Source organism: Salmo salar, chromosome 01 (assembly GCF_965601325.2).
Source record: "Salmo salar chromosome 01, fSalSal1, whole genome shotgun sequence".
In the NCBI taxonomy this organism is placed as follows: domain Eukaryota; kingdom Metazoa; phylum Chordata; class Actinopteri; order Salmoniformes; family Salmonidae; genus Salmo; species Salmo salar.
In genome coordinates, this window is record NC_138291.1 from 23,222,618 (window position 1) to 23,244,160 (window position 21,543).

Genomic DNA, 21,543 nt, shown 5'->3' on the forward strand with positions numbered 1-21,543 from the left:
AATAATAATAACAGTAATAATGTTGATATTATCATACAAATATTTTGTAGGCCTATTTCAAACTGTGGAAGAACGGGCTTTCCTCCGTGAAAATTGCCTCTGTGGGCGAGAGGGTACCCCACCTTGTAGCCCACTGTATTTATTGAGCCAGTAAAGTAAATGGCATATTTAGGCACTAGAGAAGATGTTTTGACACCTTCCTAGTTTGTGAGAGGGAGAAGGATAAGGAGAGTGTCCGTGTGCGCTAAAATGAAGGACTTTCCTTAATTTTGTCGAAGGATTCAGGATTGAGTGAAGAGATAGTCCATTGAAAGCAGTTGAATACCATGACAACTAGGAACAACCTCGGATTTATTCCAAACAGTTAGAAAGCATTGTACAGGGGCGTCAATCATCCATTATTTCGCCCCTGAAATAAATGCAAAAACTACACCCGGACAAAAGCTTCCAACAGGAGCCGGACATTTGTCTACATTTCCCCCATTGTCTGCAGCTTAGCAGTCGGTTTGTATTTGTGTTTGCCCGGGTCCGACCACCCAGGATGCGCGGAGGAGTTGCTGGAAAAGTGCAACATTGTCACCCAGATCACATACTAGATAGTAGGCAGAGGGGCAACAGCAGAAGCAGTGGAAGCTAAAAAAAAATCCTTGAAGGGAGTAAAATAAAGTAATCTGCAATAATACTTCGCTTTCTACAAAAGAGGTGACGATGTAGCACTTATAAAGCACGTTGAAGCAGCCTGCACAGACAATAGGCTACTCTGCTATGTTCTGGGAGAAAACGCACATAGAATACATTTCATAAGAATAATGGAATTGGAAAAATGTGTACAGAAATATACAAAAATGCTGTGAGACCCTGTTCTGTTCAATTTAATATAGTAGGTTAAAAACCATAATTGTCAAGATTATGATATAGTCCTAAACAGCCTATATAAAAACTATTCTTCATGTCGGCTAAAACGCTGCTATTATTCATTGGCTTATGTTACATTATTATTATGATGAGTATTATTATTAATTGATTTCCTTATAGGCTGTTCATCATTATTATTATTATTATTAGTCGGTTATCATTTATCTGTTTGCGTCCGATCGGTGTTTTCCAAACAAATAGAATCCGATCTTAAGCCCCTATGGCTGAACCAAAATATTGACTCAAATGTTTTACATGAATTAGTGTTGAAAATTCAAACATCATTTTATTCAGGAGAGAAATGATGATGTCGAGGCTATCGAACGGGCATCCAGACCACAGTTTTGGACCAACCGCCAAAACGCAGTTTTCCTATTGATTCAATATTTTATAAATGTGGAGAGAAGCCTATAATGCAAAAGCTTTTTCAGGAGCAATTTGTTAAAACTCGCTTTCAAGTATTCGGAGTATAAAGCTACTTGGAGGTCCTTTGTATGTAAATAGGGTGTAAAAAAAAAAGGCCCTTCCCATCTTTGTAATTAATTGACACGTTATACCACTCATCATGTTCTGAAGCACCAATGGTAGAGGCTCGGATCTCCCCAAAACCCACAATTTCACATCTGCAAACACTGTCTTCATCCACTTGACTCCCAAGACCCGCCCACACGTGGCCAACCTTTTGCGTTTTTAATGCTTTTTCACTGCAGGTTCATCTGTTGAGACCAACCTTATATGGGCTGATCGGACCGGTAATGGCTTATTTCTCCGAAGCACCCAGCAGTAGCACAGTATCAATGAGACAGATATAGCACTTCAGCCACTTTGGCATTCTTCCTGGACTTACAGAACTGATTCCTCTACTACTTGGATAGGCAATGGTTATCGACAGAGGCTCATGATTTTCTTTGAATAGTTCAAGGTAAAACAGCACTGAGATACCATTTTTTTCTGAACTGCGATTGTGTTTTGTGTTTTAAAACAGCGGATTGCCAAACTGGTGCAGCAAATTTCCAGCATACATTTCCCCAGAATATGTCGTTGACCAACACAAAGACGGGCTTTTCTGTGAAGGACATTTTGGACCTCCCTGACACGAATGATGAAGAAGGATCTATCACTGGACCGGAGGAAGATAACGAGGGATCGGAGACGACAAAACCCACTAGAGTTTTGGTACAAAGTCCGCTAGAAAACGTTCAAAATCTGCCTATAAAGAACCGCTTTTATGATAGTAGTGACAATCCTTACACAAGATGGCTTGCCACCACAGACACTATCCAATATTCACGTAAGTAGCCAACTCTTTAAGAATCGTAAACTCATTTGCAATGCACTTAAAAGTGAATACTTTTATCTGCCTGTTTCCTGAGTGAGAACGCATCATATACATGTTATCCAATCTATACTTGATGGAATGCATAATCTTTATTCCGTCGTGTCTGGGCTCAATGGTGCCTTTGAATGATGTGCAGCATTCATCTTTATTCGCCATGTATAGCTGCGCTCGTCTTAAGGCGTTAGCACCATTGAAATCATTTCATGTTTACATGTGCTCCAGTGACTCTAAATGTTTTTTGAATATGATCGATAGAGACTTGTTAATGCATCGACTATAAAGCCACATAAAATCGACATCAGAAATGTTCATTTTTTGCATGATGAAGATTTGTAGGCAGACAGTGCATGGTGTTGCTGCTTCAGTGATTCACTTTCTTTGGGGACTGATGGGAATCAATATTGTAGGTCCCAACATAAAAAACGAATAACATTGTATTTTGGCTGTACAAAGGAACTATACAGACACATAAAATAGACTTCAGAAATTTGACCCTGTGTATTACACACACAAAAACTAATAACATTGTATTTTGTCTGTACAAACGAAATGCGTTACTTTAACATGCTTTGAAAAATTCATTTTACATGTAGCAGCCTAACATTTCCATGTGTGCTTGGCAGGTGTATTTCAGTCGAGAAAACCATTTTAACCGTTGTATTTTGTCTCTCCCACGCAGTGCATGGTCTTTCAGCAAGTTCTCAAGACTCAGCCAAGTCCCCAGAACCCTCTGCGGACGAATCGCCAGACAATGACAAGGAAACGTCAAGCAACGGCAGCGACTCCGGTAAGAAGCGAAAAAGAAGAGTACTGTTTTCCAAGGCACAGACGTACGAACTTGAGCGTCGGTTTAGGCAACAGAGATACCTATCCGCGCCAGAGAGAGAACACCTCGCGAGTTTGATTCGCCTGACACCAACTCAAGTGAAAATTTGGTTCCAGAATCATCGGTACAAAATGAAGAGAGCGCGCGCTGAAAAAGGTATGGAAGTGACCCATCTCCCCTCTCCCCGGCGGGTGGCGGTACCTGTCTTAGTCAGGGATGGAAAGCCTTGTCATACTCTTAAAGCTCAGGACTTGGCGGCCACTTTTCAGGCTGGATTCCCCCTCTCGGCGTATAGCGCCCAGACCCTTCATCAAATGCAATATAATGCTCAGTACTGCGCCGCCACCACGCCACAATTCCCTTCAGCACATCACTTGGTGCAAACGCAACAGTGGACTTGGTGAACTAGTTGAGACTGACGGGGCTGCCGTTTAGGAGCACGATAGGGATTTCACTAGAAAATAAAGACTTTTCATTTTGCAGCTTGACCCATATCTACCATTTTTTCGGGGCTAATATGTGCGCCGTGTTTACATGTTTTCGTTAAGAGAACTGGGTACAGCCTCTCCCGAGATTTAAGAATGTCAATGCTCTTGTGAAATTTTGTACAGTATGTTTGTGTGTTGTAGATATGTTTTATTTTTGTCCTTCGTGTTATAAGCACGTGCAAAACCACTTTATAATTATGGAATATTTTATTTCTTGCTTCTTTTACAATGGACCGAAAATATTTATGGCCATGAATAAACATTGGCAACTTTTAGCTTTTTTCCCCTTTGTTTTTGTTTTTTGTAAATACTTTGTGGTAATTGTTTGCAACCTAGAAACATGTCAGGATCGTATACGTGGAGATATACATATTTCCAATTGAAACAGAAGGAAGAATTTGTGGCGGAATTGTCATGACTGTCTAACAGAGCCCATATTATTATGTGAATAACAGTTCAATCGCGCGCTGATGGGGAAATATCCCACTTTTTATAAGGATTTTAATAAAATGCTGTGTTTCAGAAATTACGTTTTGGTTTGCGTGTCTTAATACGTCCTATTTGATTTATTGAATACATACGCTAAACAGTGTTAATGTGATGCATGGCAGCCTATACGTGTTTTGTAAAGTGGCACAGAAAGCAGGTGAATTTATGTTTCGCGCAGTTAAATTATTATTTTTTTTACCTAAATTAATCCGTCTAAATGTTCTGAATTTGGACACGTCAGTAATAAGGAGGCTAAAGTCACTTGTGAAATGGGGATAAAATCCACTCACTTAGCCTAATATAAGAGGGCTTCTTCAACTAAGAAGCTTTTGAGTCAAAAGCTCTCCTTTTCAAGGTCTCGAACTCCTCTCGGATTGGGGTGTGAAGTGGTAGGCCTATATTTTAAAAACGGATTTAATGCAAAGACGTTTTGATTTTACGCACGGTTTTACGCTCGTCATTGTTGTCAAACAAACACAACCCGTGAAAGGAATATCAATCAAGTTACGTAGTCTTCAATATCCCTTGCTCTATGTTAGCTTATGCTTTATATTTTAGTAGATGCAGGCTTATGGATGGATGGGCTGTGGATGTGTATCCAAAATAGCTATCTTAAACAGTGTGCCAAAGTAGTCGACACAATAACCAAATGGGTCCCAAGTGAATCACCGAGCGTATTGTGATTATCAGACCCAATTCAGTGTGTTGGGTAAATATGATTACCGTGGCAAAATCTTAACTGCATTGTTTTTGACCCAGCACCGAGATATTATAGAACAGATGTTAGAGTCGCCCTCACTATCATTGAACAAACAGCTAAATTGACACCAATTGCTAATTATTTACAGAATCCTATCTCAAGGGGCCACTGCTTTTGGTCCAGGCTACAGAGACTCAATTTGTTTTCTTCAGAGAGGCTACAATGTTTACATTTGTAAGCTGTGCTGCTGACGTATTCCCTGATATTATTCGTTGCTCCATTAACTATGTAATAGTATTACTACAAGCTAATGGCGGTGTTGTATCGCATTCTTTATTCACAATTAAGTTGTTGTTTATAGGCTATAAAAATAGTTTTTCAATGCAAATAGCCATCCTTGAATGACCTATTGGCTAATAGTTTCGATTTCATATAGCACCATTGGGCTCCTTACCCATGGTGCTACAATTTTGATCGCACACGTGTGGAAGTGGGAATGATAAATAAATGGAAGTACAATTTATAGCAGTTGATTTTCATTTATAACATAATTTTGTTCTACATTATTGTTGCTTCATTTGGCTATACGCCCATACCCTCGAGTGAAATAACAGCTTGATGTAAAAATATGACACAAATGTTAGGCTACAATACAACTAGACTACACAAGTAGGCTACAATACAACTAGACTACACAAGTAGGCTACAATACAACTAGACTACACAAGTAGGCTACAATACAACTAGACTACACAAGTAGGCTACAATACAACTAGACTACACAAGTAGGCTACAATACAACTAGACTACACAAGTAGGCTACAATACAACTAGACTACACAAGTAGGCTACAATACAACTAGACTACACAAGTAGGCTACAATACAACTAGACTACACAAGTAGGCTACAATACAACTAGACTACACAAGTAGGCTACAATACAACTAGACTACACAAGTAGGCTACAATACAACTAGACTACACAAGTAGGCTACAATACAACTAGACTACACAAGTAGGCTACAATAATACATTCTAAAAACACCCATCGCTCTAGCAACCTGCGTAAGAACACGGACATCATTTGAGTCTACTTAAGTCAATAAAACATGTTGATTTCTGTCTGGCTCTAACCCGGATGGTCAAAGATTTAGCACTGTGACGAGGCAGTTTTGTGCAGTCTATCGTTGCACAATATACAGTACACCACACAAAAAGCACACAAAGGCGTAGGGCCAGTTGTCGTGGATGTTAGAGGCGTGCATATTAATGAGGATCCAGAGTGGGAGAGCAGACAGTGTGGATAGAGAGCCTGTCAAAGTTTCTTGGTGCTATTCAATTCCTTTATCTTGACCAGTGCATCCCGGAGTCAGGGAGATGTATCCTTGGGTTTTTGTCGTGCCTGTCAGTTAGTGCCATTGTGATCCTTGTTGTACACGTTGTATCCCATATGGACAGCTGGGCTCGGGCAAGGAGAAAAGGATTCCTCACAAAACCCAAATTGTGTCCAGCTCTCAAATAAAGCATTGTTGTCTAAAAGAAAAACGAATTAAAAATTCGTGCTATATCTATTCTGGGAAAAAGAACCCACATTCACAGATAACAGGGGGTCCTTCTTCCTCGACAGAGCTACACTAACAACAGCCCTCTCATTTCTCTTTCTTTCTCTCTCTCTCGTTCCCCTCGATCCTCCCAGCTCAAAGAGTGAGTATTGTCTGTCCCAAAAAGTGTGTGGTCACTGGGCAGCAAAACTATTTTAAAACTCCTAATTTCGAGCAGTCTTATTTCCTGTTAGCTTTGTATCAGTGTCATGGATAGCATATTTCTGATCTCCATGGAAAATATCTGACTTGATTTATATACCATGACACGAGACAAGACATTTAGGAATTCTGGAATCTGCATGAAATAATAATTTCCCTGAGCTTTATCCGTTTAATTTTCCAGACGTTTCCATTCACTTGAAGACACGTTATAGACTATGAATGCGTAATTATCATCTTATATGGGCATTTTAAAACACTTACAGGACTAGTTTTTAGAGTATAAACGTGTAGTTTTCAACAATGACTATACGATGAATGCAATAGGCCAACAAATAGATAAGACAGAGCAAGGGATATTGGTTTTGAATTTAAAATTGTTCTTGTAAATCTAGTCGGATGCAGGCCTAAATGCATTTCAACGATAACTATAGGCTTCCTTGTTTATTTATTCATTTTGTTTGTTGCCCTTGACCTTGGGATAAGAATTGAATATAATAAAGACAGGTCTCCAGGCAGACAAAAAGTGAATTATTCTCGATAATAATGACTAACTTGCTGAATAGCACATAACTCACCAAGATTCAGCATTAGACACATTTGTTGTTATTTTTTTGTTCTGTGTCAGAGAGGGATTATTATCAAGGCTCATTCCCAAGAGCATGCACAATGCATCTTATCTTTTGATGGCAAAAGTTACTATTTCATATGTTCAAGGTCTATCACGTTATGTTTTTCTGGGATATGGAAGTGTGCACACCTCAAACCCAGGTAGAAATATTATCCATGATGCACATGCACCTTGGCATCCAATTTTGGTTCTTATATTCTGATGAATACACGAGGTAATGCAGCTTTTCAATGCCAGAACAGTAGCAGCGCTATGTTTATCTGAAATTGCTTTAGGATGCACTAAGAAACTCAACAACATTAAAACAAACATATTGGTGTGTGCACCATAGCTCACCCCATGGATAATACTATTATATGCTTTAGAATAGAATACTTCAGGAAATATGCACTTGGGGCTCTGTGGATCTTCGTCATTCTGACCGTTTGAACCTCAACATAAATCATTCTGTATCGTGTACATCTCCAAATAAACGAGGATTTCAAAGCTACAATAAGCAGGGCTTTCATTTAAAGGAAGCAATCTAGTTTTATTGCCTTAAAGAAGATCCAGATTAGATTCGCCTTCCGCCGTGGCACATAGCAGATATTAAAGAGAGAGAGAGAGAAAGCGAGCGAGAGAGGAAAAAAATAGACCGTTACACCTGGTTTCCACCAGATGGAAGTAGAGGTCTATAGTTTGGATCTATATTGCGTTCTTGTCCTCAAAACGAATAGGCAGTATTATCATTATAATTTATTACATTTTAATATTATTTTACTTATTGATAATTATGGTGTCTTTTAAAAATAACAATCATATGCTTATTAAAAATTGGTTGAATTAGAAACAAAGACAAGCTTGGTGTAGCCAACAATATTTCAATGACATGCATTCCAATATTATATTGCACTTTTGAAAATAAAACCAATTACGCACCCTCATTAAAAGAGAGAGAGAGAGAGAGAAAGAGAAAGAGAAAGAGAGAGAGAGAGAGAGAGAGAGAGAGAGAGAGAGAGAGAGAGAGAGAGAGAGAGAGAGAGAGAGAGAGAGAGAGAGAGAGAGAGACCAACTCCACAGTGTGGCGCAATTGGATTATTAAAGGAATTTTAACGAAAATAGTTTCAACATTTTCCATATCATTGATTGCTATATGCATGAAATTAATTTATATTTTTGATTATTGTAGCACCGAGGACATCTAAGGGCAATTATAACATGCAATTGTCAATACGTTGGTGGAATTTAGAGGTTGATTGTGAATATCATATTTTGATAAATAGTCGCCTATGTGTTCAGCGGTGGAATTGGATAAAGTGATTGCTGGAAACTGACCAGTGTAAAGTTATTGATTATTATATTAAAAATGACATTTCACTGTGAAACCATCATCAACTTCCTCCTCCTTTTCCTCCTCCTCATCATCATCATCATCATCATCATCATCTCAGAGCAATGGTACCCTGCTCACACAAATGATTACATCCGGGGGGGGGGGCTATTTAAGCACAAATAAGCAACAATAAAAACTGCTATTTCTAACAACCTCTCTACAGAAAGCCTCCGAGTCCGTATCATTTGTATTGATGTTGGATTCATTCAGCCAGGATCAGTTACCTCCGAGTCCGTATCATTTGTATTGATGTTGGATTCATTCAGCCAGGATCGGTTACCAAAACCATCCACCAGTTTAAGCTATTTTGCAGCATCATATACTTTTATAGCCAGGACAACCGGCCAGTAGAGTTGGCGCTAGTAACAAATAGCTTACTTTTGTTAGCTTTGATTTAAGGGTATCACATTGAAGCACATAAAGGCGATTCACTGTGTTAAAGACTAATGAGTAACCTAGTATGGAGACCAATGTTTATATACATCATTGATGAAGATGCAATGGTGGAAACATACATTTTTTGATATGATGACTGACTGGTTCTCAGATGCCTCATTGTGCATTTTACAACATAAGGGTTTATAACACCTTACAGTGTGTTCAGAAAGTATTCACACCTCTTGACTTTTTTTCCGAATTTTGTTGTGTTACAGCCTGAATTTAAAATAGATTAAATTGACATGTTTTGTCAATGACCTACACACAATAATACCCCATAATGTCAAAGTGTAATTATATTTGAGAAATTTTTACAAATTATTTAAAAATGAAAAGTTGAAATGTCTTGAGTCAATAAGCATTCAAACCCTTTTTTATGCCAAGCCTAAATAAGTTCATGAGTAAACATTTGCTCAACAAGTCATAATAAGTTGCATGGACTCACTCTTTGAGGAATAATAGTATTTAACATGATTTTTGAATGACTACCTCATCTCTGTACCCCACACATACAATTATCTGTAATGTCCCTCAGTCGAGCAGTGAATTTCAAACACAGATTCAACCACAAAGACGAGATAGGTTTTCCAATGCCTCACAAAGAAGGGCAACTATTGGTAGATGTGTACAAATTTAAAAAAGTAGACATTGAATATCCCTTTGAGCATGGTGAAGTTATTAATTACACTTTGGATGGTGTATCAATACACCCAGTCACTGCAAAGATACAGGCGTCCTTCCTGAACTCAGTTCCTGGAGAGGAAGGAAACCACTCAGAGAGTTCACCATGAGGCCAAAGGTGATTTGAAACAGTTACAGAGTTGAATGGCTGTGATAGGAGAAAACAGGATGAATCAACAATATTGTAGTTACTCCACAATACTAACCTAATTGACAGAGTAAAAAGTAGGAAGCCTGCACAGAATAAAACTATTCTAAAACATACATCTTGTTTGCAACAAGGCACTAGAGAAATACTGCAAAAAAAATGGGGTAAAGCAATTCACTTTTTGTCCTGAATACAGTGTTATTTTTGGGGCAAATCCAATATGACACATTACTAATTGTCACTCTCCATATTTTCAAGCATAGTGATGGCTGCATCATGTTATTGGTATGCTTGTAATAGTTAAGGACTGGGAAGTTTTTCAGGACAACAAATAAATGGATAGGCCAAATCCTAGAGGAAAACCTGGTTCAGTCTGCTTCCCACCAGACACTGTCAAATTAATTCACCTTTCAGCAGGACTATAACCTAAAACACGATGCCAAATCTACATTGGAGTTGCTTACCAAGAAGACATTGAATGTTCCTGAGTGTCCGAGTTACAGTTTTGACTTAAATCTACTTGAAAATCTATGGCAAGACCTGAAATGGTTGTCCAGCAATTACAAACAACCAATTTTACAGAGTTCGAAGAATTTTTTAAATAATAATGGGCAAATGTTGCACAATCCAGGTGTGGAAAGCTCTTAGAGACTTACCCAGAAAGACTCATAGCTGTAAGCACTGCCAAAGGTGCTTCTACAAAGTATTGACTCAGGGGTGTGAATACTTGTGTAAATGAGATATTTCGGTATTTCATTTTCTCTTTAAATTATATTTTTATTTGAATTTTATTTTAACAGGGTTTACATAGACAACCAAACAAAGTGCACCACACAGACTAAGTACAATAAATGGAATAAGGATACAGAAAAACGTTATACAAAAGGCAATAAAAACATCACAATTATAATGTGGGGATTTTATGGGAGGTTTTCTACATAGGATCACAATGGAAAACAGATTTTCCAAAATGTATCAGACTTCTGGTGTAAATCAAAGGTAAGTTTCTCTAGGTGTAGAATAGCAGAAGCCTGTGAAAGCCACATCCTCACATATGGTACTTCAGGTGTGGACCACAATAACAAAATAATGTTTTTGGCTAAGTGAACAAGGGTATTGAACAGACGTTCAGAGTCAGGGTCAAACACAATGTTTCAATCAAAGTAGAGTAAATATAAATTTGGTGAAAGAGCTAATTGTCTACCCAAGACCTTCTGCATGTGTAGATTCTGCTACAGCACCAAATGTGCATGAAGGTGCCAGTATACTGTTTACATTTGAAACATAAATGTGATGCATTGGAAAACATTCTGTGAAGGCGAACAGGTGTAAAGTAGGTTCTATGATATTTTTGGGGGGTGGGGGGATTGAGTTCTTGTGTGTTTATGCAGGTGCATTTGGGGTAGACCCTTTCGCAGATTGAAGTCCTGCCTTCCTCACCAAATGCATGTCCAATGTCTCTCTCCCAAACATGTCTGAATGCATCATAGGATGAGACACTTCTGTTCAATAAAATAGAATATAAGTCATAGATTAAACCTCTCCAAACACTAGGATTCGTAAATAATTTTTCAACTTCAGTAATTTGAAAACGTTGATTATCCACTTTCTTCCGACCCTATATTAATTACCTAAGTTGTAGGCACTTAAAAAACTGTGGGGTAAGTCAAAATCTGTTTTTATCTGTTGGAAAGATGTAAGAGTGTCCTGAGTAAATATAGGCATAAGGTCAGCAATACCCTTTGTCTTCCAGTCCAGAAGTCCAATACTCCTTATTTGGGTGGGAAGTCAGGATAAAGGGCAATAGGTGACCAGAGTGATATATGGTCTGGAATCTGGAAGTATCTCCTTGCATCTTTCCAAGCTAAGAGTGTATTATGTACTGCACAATTGTCAGATAAGGCCTGGATCTTTTCAATGCTATTAATAAATGGTAAGGAAGCTATTGCTCTTGGATGACATGCTATTGATTCCATCCCAACCCAAAGTGAGTGGTGTCTGTCTAGGCACCAACTGTGTGCTTGATTTGACCAGACCGGTAATATAGTTACAGATTTGGCAAATGTACAATTTGTTTTGTAAATTTGTTTCTAGGTTTCTTATTGTTCAGGATATATTTAGAGATATAGGCATTAATTTTCTGAAAAAAAGGACTGAAATAGATGGCAGGGAATATTTTGGAATATATCATTTTGCAGATGAAGGATACTCATCCTGACTACATTAATCCTGACAAAAAAAAAGTGTTTGGTAGGGCTGACCACTTAACCAGGTCTTGTTTAATCTTTGTGAGCAAAGGCATATAATTTGAAGTGAACAGGTCTTTAAGATTTGGAGTAACATACATGCCCAAGTACTTAAAGCCTTTTTCAGTAAATTAGAATAGAGATATCATTTCTAAGTTGATTGTAGAGCGAATATTCAAAGGTAAAGCCATGGATTTATCCACATAAATGTTGTACCCTAACAGGTTACCATATTCAGATATTATGTCTGTTACTGCAGTGACAGAGGTCTCTGGTTTAGACATATATAAAAGCACATCATCGGAAAATAATGAAATTCTATGCTCTTCGTCACCCACAGAGAAGCCCATGATGTTACATTTACATTACATTTTAGTCATTTAGCAGACGCTCTTATCCAGTGCGACTTACAGTAGTGAATGCATACATTTCATCACTAGACCTTATTCCCTCAGCCAGTGGTTCTATGACTAAGGAGAACAGAACAGGGGATAAAGGACAGCCTTGACGACAGCCCCTACTGATAGGAAATCTTTCTGATAGTTTACCATTTGAGTTAACTGCCGTTGATGGGTCAGAATAAAGTAATGTTGCTAAATTAATAAAATGTTCTCCCAGATTCACTTTTTCTAATTCAGCAAACAATAGTTTAAAAGGCCTTTTCAGCATCGACAGAGACAATGAGTGCAGGGTCTTTAATTCTGCCAAGATGGTTTATGATATTCAAAGCGCGTCTCACATTGTCCGTTCCAAATCTGGATTTGACAAAGCCACTCTGATCAGGTCCAATGAGGTTTGGAAGTAGGACCTCCATCCTGCGAGCAAGTGTCTTAGCGATTATTTTAACATCAACTCCTAGAAAACTGATAGGTCTAAACAAAAAGCAGTTTAATGGGTTTTTGTCCTTTTTTAGTATCAGGCAAATGGATGCAGTTTCCCAGGACTCTGGTATGATGTCTCTTTCGAACATATCATTTAGAGCAGGAATGAAGATAGGGCATATCTCAGGCCAGAACGTCTTGTAGAACTCTGCCGAGAAGCCATCTAAGCTGGGTGCCTTACCAGAAGGCATTGCCTTAATAGCTTCCCTAACCTCTTCAGGAGTAAAGGAAGCATTTAGTATTTTTCTATTCTCATCTGATATAGTGGGCAAGACGATCTTATTCAGATATTTTGTAATTTCATCATTCGATCTTGTACATTGTGAAGTATAAAGAGATTTATAGAAGTCGCAAAACGTATTATTGATAAGCAATGGGCCATAAGAAGTGGAGCCATCTGCCATCCTTATAGACTTAGTCAATCTTTCATTCTGTCATTTTTTAAGTTGGTGTGAAAGTAGACGGCTCAGCCGGTTACCGAACTCAGAAAATCTTTGCTTGGCTTGGTAAAAAACAAGTGTTTTAACATGCTTTGTATGATCTAAATAATTGAGTTTGGTCTTAGTACAAGCTAGTGAATTCCATTTTGTCTAGATTGGTTATTGTTTATGGAAAAGTTCTAAATGGTTTACTTCAGCTTCCAATTTTTCCCACTTTTCCATTCCAAGCTTCTTGATCAGAGGAACTTGGGAAATAGTTGCAGCTGAGACAGGAGAGAGTTGATTGTCAAGCCAGTAATTTGATTATTTATCTTTTATCTAATCTATGAGCAGAATCTTTCATCATTAAGCAGAGACTTATTATGTCTCCAATATCTCATTTAGGGATTGTTTTGCCAATTTCAATATCTTTATACACTGGGGCATGGTCAGAAATGTCTATAGAACCAATAACATGCATGTAAGTAGAGGGCATAAAACATTTTTCCAATCTAGAATATTAATTATGGGCTCGAGAGTAGAAAGTATAGTCTCTGACATCAGGATTTAGCTTCCTCCATATGTCTACTAAACCAGATGAATCACAAATGTTTCCAAGATTATTTGAGGCTATATGATTCGATACTGGAGCAGTTGATGATTTATCCAAAGTACAGTTCAAATTTCCTGCTATAAACCCAAGACCCTTGCAGTGTTCATTAAATAATAAAATCATGTCAGACATACATTTGGGGGCGTCTATGTTTGGGCCATATACATTTAGTATAGTAGCAATATGTTGACCTAGAATATCACCTGTAATGAAAATAAATCGCCCTTCAGGGTCTGTGTCTTCGTGCTCAAATTTAAATGGGACATTTTTATTTACAAGGCCTCTTTTGTTTGAAATAAAATAAGAAAAATACACCTGGCCCACGCAGTTCCTCTTCAGCATGTTTTGTTGAAGATAAATGGGTCTCCTGTAGAATAGCAATTGAAACTCTTTCCTTTTTTAAGAATGTTAGAATTTTCTTCCTCTTAACCACATGCCCACTGCCACGAACATTCCAGGAGACCGCTTTAAATTAACTGTTTATGTTACAGAATATTATAGAATAACTTAACCCAGATCAAGTAGTGCATCACAATAACAAAACAATTAATAAGACGTTTGTGTAACCGTAAACTAAATCAAAACAGAAAAATGTAAATTTGCAAAACCACACTGTCGAGTCCCTTAATGAAATGACAGACCCCAAAAACACTACCTACTCTATTTTCTGTCACGTTACTAACAGGAAGCCCAACAAGGCTTTTTAAGAAAAAAAATGTCACTATGTCCTGTATTGAATAAAGGGGAATTAACGTAGATCTCTGGACATGTGGATGAAAAATGAATAATAACCTAATCTTTTAAATCTTGCATTGGTGCTTGTACACTCATATGCACGTACCTGCACACACACCATACAGTCACATGTAGCCTAGCCCAGGGGTTCCCAAACTTTTTCACTCGTTGCCCCCCTTCCAGCATTGGGGAACATCCCGCACCAGCGCTGTGTGCGCACACGCACGCACTACGTCTATTTCTATAAGCACTGTTCATGACACAAACTATTCATACCCCTATTTTTGGTGGAGAGAAATTTGCAGCTTTAAAGCTTATTTCCTGCAATTCTACATAATTTGTCAAGGGGTGCAAAGAACGTTTTGCAGTTTTAAAGCAAATTTTCTTGCAATTCTATACATTTTGTCCTGTCTAATATGTATTCATCTGATATGTGAGTGACAAAAGAATTAAAACAATATCTATGTGCTAAAAAACCTGAATTAAAAAAACGTTAGCTAACATGGCCTAGTTGTTCTGGATATTTCTGACAAGTTAAAAATAAATCAAATCAAATTATATTTGTCACATACAACAGGTGTAGACCTTATGGTGAAATGCTTACTAACAAGCTCTTAAACAACAATGCAGTTATAGGAAAATACCAAAAAAATTAATTAAAATAATTAAAGAGCAGCAGTAAATAACAATAGCGGGGCTATATACAGGGGGTACTGGTACAGAGTCAATGTGTCAATGTGCCGGGGCACCGGTGTCGAGGTATTTCAGATAATTATGTACATGCAGGTAGGGTTGTCAAAGTGGCTATGCATAGATAATAACAGAGAGTAGCAGCAGCGTAGTGGAGGGGTGCAAATAGTCTGGGTAGCCATTTGATGAGCTGTTCAGCAGTCTTATGGCTTGGGGGTAGAAGCTGTTTAGAAGCCTATTGGACCTAGACATGGTGCTCCAGTACCTCTTGCCATGCGGTAGCAGAGAGAACAATCTATGACAAGGGTGGCTGGAGTCTTTGTCAATTTTTAGGGCATTCCTCTGACACCACCTGTTATAGAGATCCTGGATGGCAGGAAGCTTGGCCCCGGTAATGTACGCTCTGCAGTGCCTTGCGGTCGGAGGCCGAGCAGTTGCCATACCAGGCAGTGATGCAACCCGTCAGGATGCTCTCGATGGTGCCGCTGTAAAATCTTTTGAGGATCTGAGGACCCATGACAAATCTTTTCAGTCTCCTGAGGGGGAATAGGTTTTGTCGTGCCCTCTTCGTGACTGTCTTGGTGTGCTTGGACCATGTTAGTTTGTGGTTGATGTGGACACTAAGGAACTTGAAACTCTCAACCTGCTCCACTACAGCCCCGTCGATGAGAATGGGGGCGTGCTCGGTCCTCTTTTTCCTGTAGTCTACAATCATCTCCTTTGTCTTGATCACGTTGAGGGAGAGGTTGTTGTCCTTGCACCACATGGTCAGGTCTATGACCTCCTCCCTATAGGCTGTCTCATCGTTGTCGGTGATCAGGCCTACCACTGTTGCATCATCAGCAAACTTAATGATGGTGTTGGAGTTGTGCCTGGCCGTGCAGTCATGAGTGAACAGTGAATACAGGAGGGGACTGAGCACGCACCCCTGAGGGGCCCCCGTGTTGAGGATCAGCGTGGCGGGTGTTTTGTTACTTACCCTTACCACCTGGCGGTGGCCTGTCAGGAAGTCTAGGATCCAGTTGAGGGAGCTGTTTAGTCCCAGGGTCCTTAGCTTAGTGATGAGCTTTGAGGGCGCTATGGTGTTGAACGCTGAGCTGTAGTCAATAAATAGCATCCTCACATAGGTGCTCCTTTTGTCCAGGTGGGAAAGGGCAGCATGGAGTGCAATAGAGATTGCATCATCTGTGGATCTGTTGGTGCAGTATGCAAATCGGAGTGGGTCTAGGTTTTCTGGGATAATGGTGTTGATGTGAGCCATGACCAGCCTTTCAAAGCATTTCATTGCTACAGACGTGAGCGCTACAGGTCGGTAGTCATTTAGACTGGTTACCTTAGTGTTCTTGGGTACAGGGACTATGGTGGTCTGCTTGAAACATGTTGGTCTTACAGACCCAGAGAGGGAAAGGTTGAAAATGTCAGTGAAGACACTTGCCAGGTGGTCAGTGCATGCTCGGAGTATATGTCCTGGTAATCCGTCTGGCCCAGCGGCCTTGTGAATGTTGGCCTGTTCAAAGGTCTTACTCACATCTGCTGCGGAGAGCATGATCACACAGTCATCCAGAACAGTTGATGCTCTCATGCATATTTCAGAGTTACTTGCCTCGAAGAGAGCATAGAAGTTATTCAGCTCGTCTGGTAGGCTTGTGTCACTGGGCAGCTCTCGGCTGTGTTTCCCTTTATAGTCTGTAATAGTTTGCTAGCCCTGCCACATCCGAGTCGGTGTAGTACGATTCGATCTTAGTCCTGTATTGACTCTTTGCCTGTTTGATGGTTTGTCAGAGGGCGTAGCGGGATTTCTTATAAGCTTCCGAGTTAGAGTCCCGCTCCTTGAAAGCGGCAGCTCTACCCTTTAGCTCAGTGCGAATGTTGCATGTAATCCATGGCTTCTGGTTGGGCTATGTACATACAGTCACTGTGTGGACGACATCCTTGATTCACTTATTGATAAAGCCAGTGACTGAAGTGGTGTACTCCTCAATGACTACGGAAGAATCCCGGAACATATTCCAGTCTGTGCCAGCAAAACAGTCCTGTAGTTTAGCATCTGCTTCATCTGACCACCTTTTTTATTGACCGAGTCACTGGTGCCTCATGCTTAAATTTTTGCTTGTAAGCAGGAATCAGGAGGATAGAGTTATGGTCAGATTTGCCAAATGGAGGGTGAGGGAGAGCTTTGTACGCATCTCTGTGTGTGGAGTAGAGGTGGTCTAGAATTGTTTTACCTCTGGTTGCACATTTAACATGTTGCTAGAAATTCGGTAAAACTGATTTAAGTTCCCCTGCATTAAAGTCACTAGCCACTAGGAACGCAACCTCTGGATGCTTATGGTGGAATACAGCTCATTTAGTGCGGTTTTAGTTCCAACCTCGCTCTGTGGTGGTATGTAGACAGCTCTTTAAGGTATGTAATGACAAACATGAAAAGAGGAACTGATGATGCACTACCCAATTTCGAAACAGGTTTTAAGATATTGCTAAAACCTGCAAAAACAAGTTAATACGATATTTTTACAAATGTATATATATATATATAACATTGAAATATCCCATTTATATAAGTTTTCAGACCCTTTACTCAGTACTTTGTTGAAGCACCTTTGGCTGCGATTACAGCCTCGAGTTTTCTTGGGTATGACGCTACAAGCTTAGCACACCAGTATTTGGGGAGTTTCTCCCATTCCTATCTGCAGATCCTCTCAAGCTCTCTCAGGTTGGATGGGGAGCGTTGCTGCACAGCTATTTTCAGGTCTCTCCAGAGATGTTTGATCGGGTTCAAGTCCGGGCTCTGGCTGGGCCACTCAAGGACATTCAGAGACTTGTCCTGAAGTCACTCCTGCGTTGTCTGTGTGCTTGTTGTTGTTTGTCCTGTTGAGGTCCTGAGCGCTTTGGAGCAGGATTGCATCAAGGAACTCTGTACTGTGTTCCGTTCACTTTTCCCTCGATCCTGACTAGTCTCCCAGTCCCTGCCACTGAAAAACATTCCCACAGCATGATGCTTTCCTCCAGACGTGATGCTAGGCATTCAGGCTAAAGAGTTCTATCTTGGTTTCATCAGACAAGAGAATCTTGGTTCTCGTGGTCTGAGATTATTTTAGGTGCCTTTTGGCAAACTCCAAGCGGGCAGTCATGTGCCTTTTACTAAGGAGTGACTTCCATCTGGCCACTCTACCATAAAGGTCTGATTGGTGGAGTGCTGCAGAGATGGTTGTCCTTCTGGAAGGTTCTCCCATCTCCATTGAGGAACTCTGGAGCTCTGTCAGAGGGACCATCGGGTTCTTGGTCACCTCCCTGACCAAGGCCCTTCTCCCCTGATTGGTCAGTGTGGCCGGGCAGCCAGCTCTAGGAAGAGTCTTGGTGGTTCCAAACTTCTTCCATTTAAGAATGATGGAAATCACTGTGTTCTTGGGGACCTTCATTGCTGCAGAAAATTTCGTACCCTTTCTCAGATCTATGCCTCGACACAATCCTGTCTCGGAGCTCTCCGGACAATTCCTTCGACCTCATGGCTTGGTTTTTGCTCTGACATGCATTGTCAACTGTGGGACCTTATGTAGACAGGCCTTTCCAAATAATCTCCAATCAATTTAATTTACCACAGGTGGACTCCAATCAAGTTGTAGAAACATCGCAAGGATGATCAATGGAAACAGGATGCGCCTGAGCTCAATTTCAAGTCTCATAGCAAAGGGTCTGAATACTTATGTAAATAAGGTATTTCTGTTTTTTATTTCTTAAAACCTGTTTTCGCTTTGTCATTACGGGGTATTGTTTGTATATTGATGAGGGAATTTAAAAAAAATCTATTTTAGAATAAGGCTGTAATGTAACAAAATGTGGAAAAAGGGAAGGGGTCTGAATACTTTCGGAATGCACTGTATGTGTTTACATGAGAGTCTATGTGTTTCAAACTTTGTAAAGACTCTCCATATCAACACAATTAAACATCTATGAATCAGGCAGAATAGGACAGGCAGCGATTCTCAACATGGCCGGGAAACCCTAGCGGGCCTTATTGTCTCATTTGAGTCAAGGACCTGGCCTTTGGAAAAATATACATGAAAGTATTTTTCAATAGCTTATTTAAGTCTATCATAATGGTTTTGGAAGAAAATCACTTTTTGAAACATCAGAATAATAAAAACGTTTGTATTTAACCAGTAGACCTTTTCTAAACTCTAACAAATGATGGAGAAGCCCTGGAAAGGCCTACTTCTTCACTACCAGCTGGTAGGAAATAACTGAGCACATATGCGTAAATATATGATTATACATTTTCAGTGTTTTATAATATATATTTTTTAAATCCATTGAAAATCCATTGGCCAGAGATTTCTCTTTTTTTGGGCCTGCATGATGCCCGCCTCTTGGGGGGCAATCAATTTAGCCAGACATGATTTAGACCAGGAGCATTTCTCCTTTAAGGAATAGTGCGGTCCTTCGGTGCTTCATGGATGGACTGTAGTTAGTACCACAACTGTCAGTATTTGAATCATCCAAATATCTACTGGACTAGCAACTACAGTGAAACCAGGAAAACAGGTGAGTAAAGATAAAGATAACTGAATCTGGTTGTGTTATTAAAATGGCTTTGTCGTAAACTGTGCGTTGATACCATGTTGACATACTTCATTGTTTATGTTTTCATTGTCAATTAAAAACAATAACAACAATGTATTAGCAATACATCATGTTATTTTTCAGTAGCTCTCAAGGGGAATTACAAAATTGAGGGCTATTTGCATGTGAAAATGCTCAATGTTTTTGTTGGTGATATGCATATCCTACAGATTGTGGATTTAAGAGCTGTCTTTTTAAAGCTGTGTGTGTGTGTGTGTGTGTGTGTGTGTGTGTGTGTGTGTGTGTGTGTGTGTGTGTGTGTGTGTGTGTGTGTGTGTGTGTGTGTGTGTGTGTGTGTGTGTGTGTGTGTTCTATCCCTACCAGGTCTATGCTGGCCTTCACAGTATAAAAACTGCTGTGTACGAGCGGAGCTGAAATGCTTCGGCTCAGCTGCCCAGAGAATATAGCTGGATGAAACACTTGCAGCAACAGAGATATGAGCAAGAGATATGTAACCACTAGTAAGGCATAATGTTTAGAACATTGTTTATAGAAATGTATGTATATAGCTAAACATAGTTCTGCATTCCATATGATGGAGAATCAATACACATTCTATGTTATATTTCTAAACACCATTTCTTTAGTGTTTGTCTTTGTTCGTGTAAAGTGAGGTGAATAATGATTAAATATGATAACATTCAGCTCTTCTGTGTTACTTCTTCTTTGAACCATCTGGCCAATACCAATTCAAAGAATCCGTGATTGCTTTGCCATGTGACATGTATGGCCCTGAGTCATGGAATATATGTAATGCTTCATTTTAAAATCCATACAGTAATCTAAATTAGAAGAATTAATAACAAATATGGTTGGGAATGTAAATGCTACATTTCACCTGGCCAAAGGTGTCTTTTCAGTACATGAATGTTGAAGGTTGATGTTAAGATGAAAAACAGCTATATTCATGGTTCTTTCAGTAGGTGTTGTGTACAATATGCACCCGGTGACCTTCAGTAGTCCTGCACTCAGAGATGTCAATGCTGCCTGTCTCCATAATGATAACTGTCTCAAGGTCTCAGCTGCCTGCCCTTGCTTGCTTTCTCAAGAGTTCTGCAGGATAGCACATCTATACTGTGTATGAAGTCAGGGTTGCATTCTGTAGACTCCAAACTGCAGTGACGACTTCAGGTATAATTTATTCTATTAGAGAATGATCCATCTGGTTTGATGACAACTAATCGTGGCCTAGTTAAATGGCTTTGGAATTAATTTATTTGGGTCACTTTTAACCTTTTACTGCAGTGGGTAAATCAGGGTCACACAGCATGTTTCTAACACGGAACCCAAACTGGCTGCGCGCGTGCGCCATCGTGCATAAATTATTTTGTCGTCCCACACCAAACGCGATCACGACACGTAGGTTAAAATATCAAAACAAACTCTGAACCAATTATATAAATTTGGGGACAGGTCGAAAAGCATTAAACATGTATGGCAATTTAGCTAGCTGGCTTGCACATGCTAGCTTATTTGTCCTATTTAGCTAGCTAGCTTGCTGTTGCTAGCTAATTTGTCCTATTTAGCTAGCTTGCTGTTTCTAGCTA

The 21,543-nt window shown here is 39.6% G+C and overlaps 1 protein-coding gene across 2 annotated transcripts; it reads left to right on the plus strand.

Annotated features, from left to right (window-relative positions):
• Positions 1–1,473: 1,473 nt before the first annotated feature.
• On the plus strand, positions 1,474–20,639 carry nx22a (Homeobox protein Nkx-2.2a). 2 transcript variants are annotated; one of them, NM_001140761.1, is given in 4 exon segments: positions 1,474–1,667; positions 1,901–2,206; positions 2,934–3,041; positions 20,321–20,639. In NM_001140761.1, coding segments are annotated over 3 exon segments (447 nt in total). In that variant the 5' UTR covers positions 1,474–1,667; positions 1,901–1,950; the 3' UTR covers positions 20,404–20,639.
• Positions 20,640–21,543: the final 904 nt, after the last annotated feature.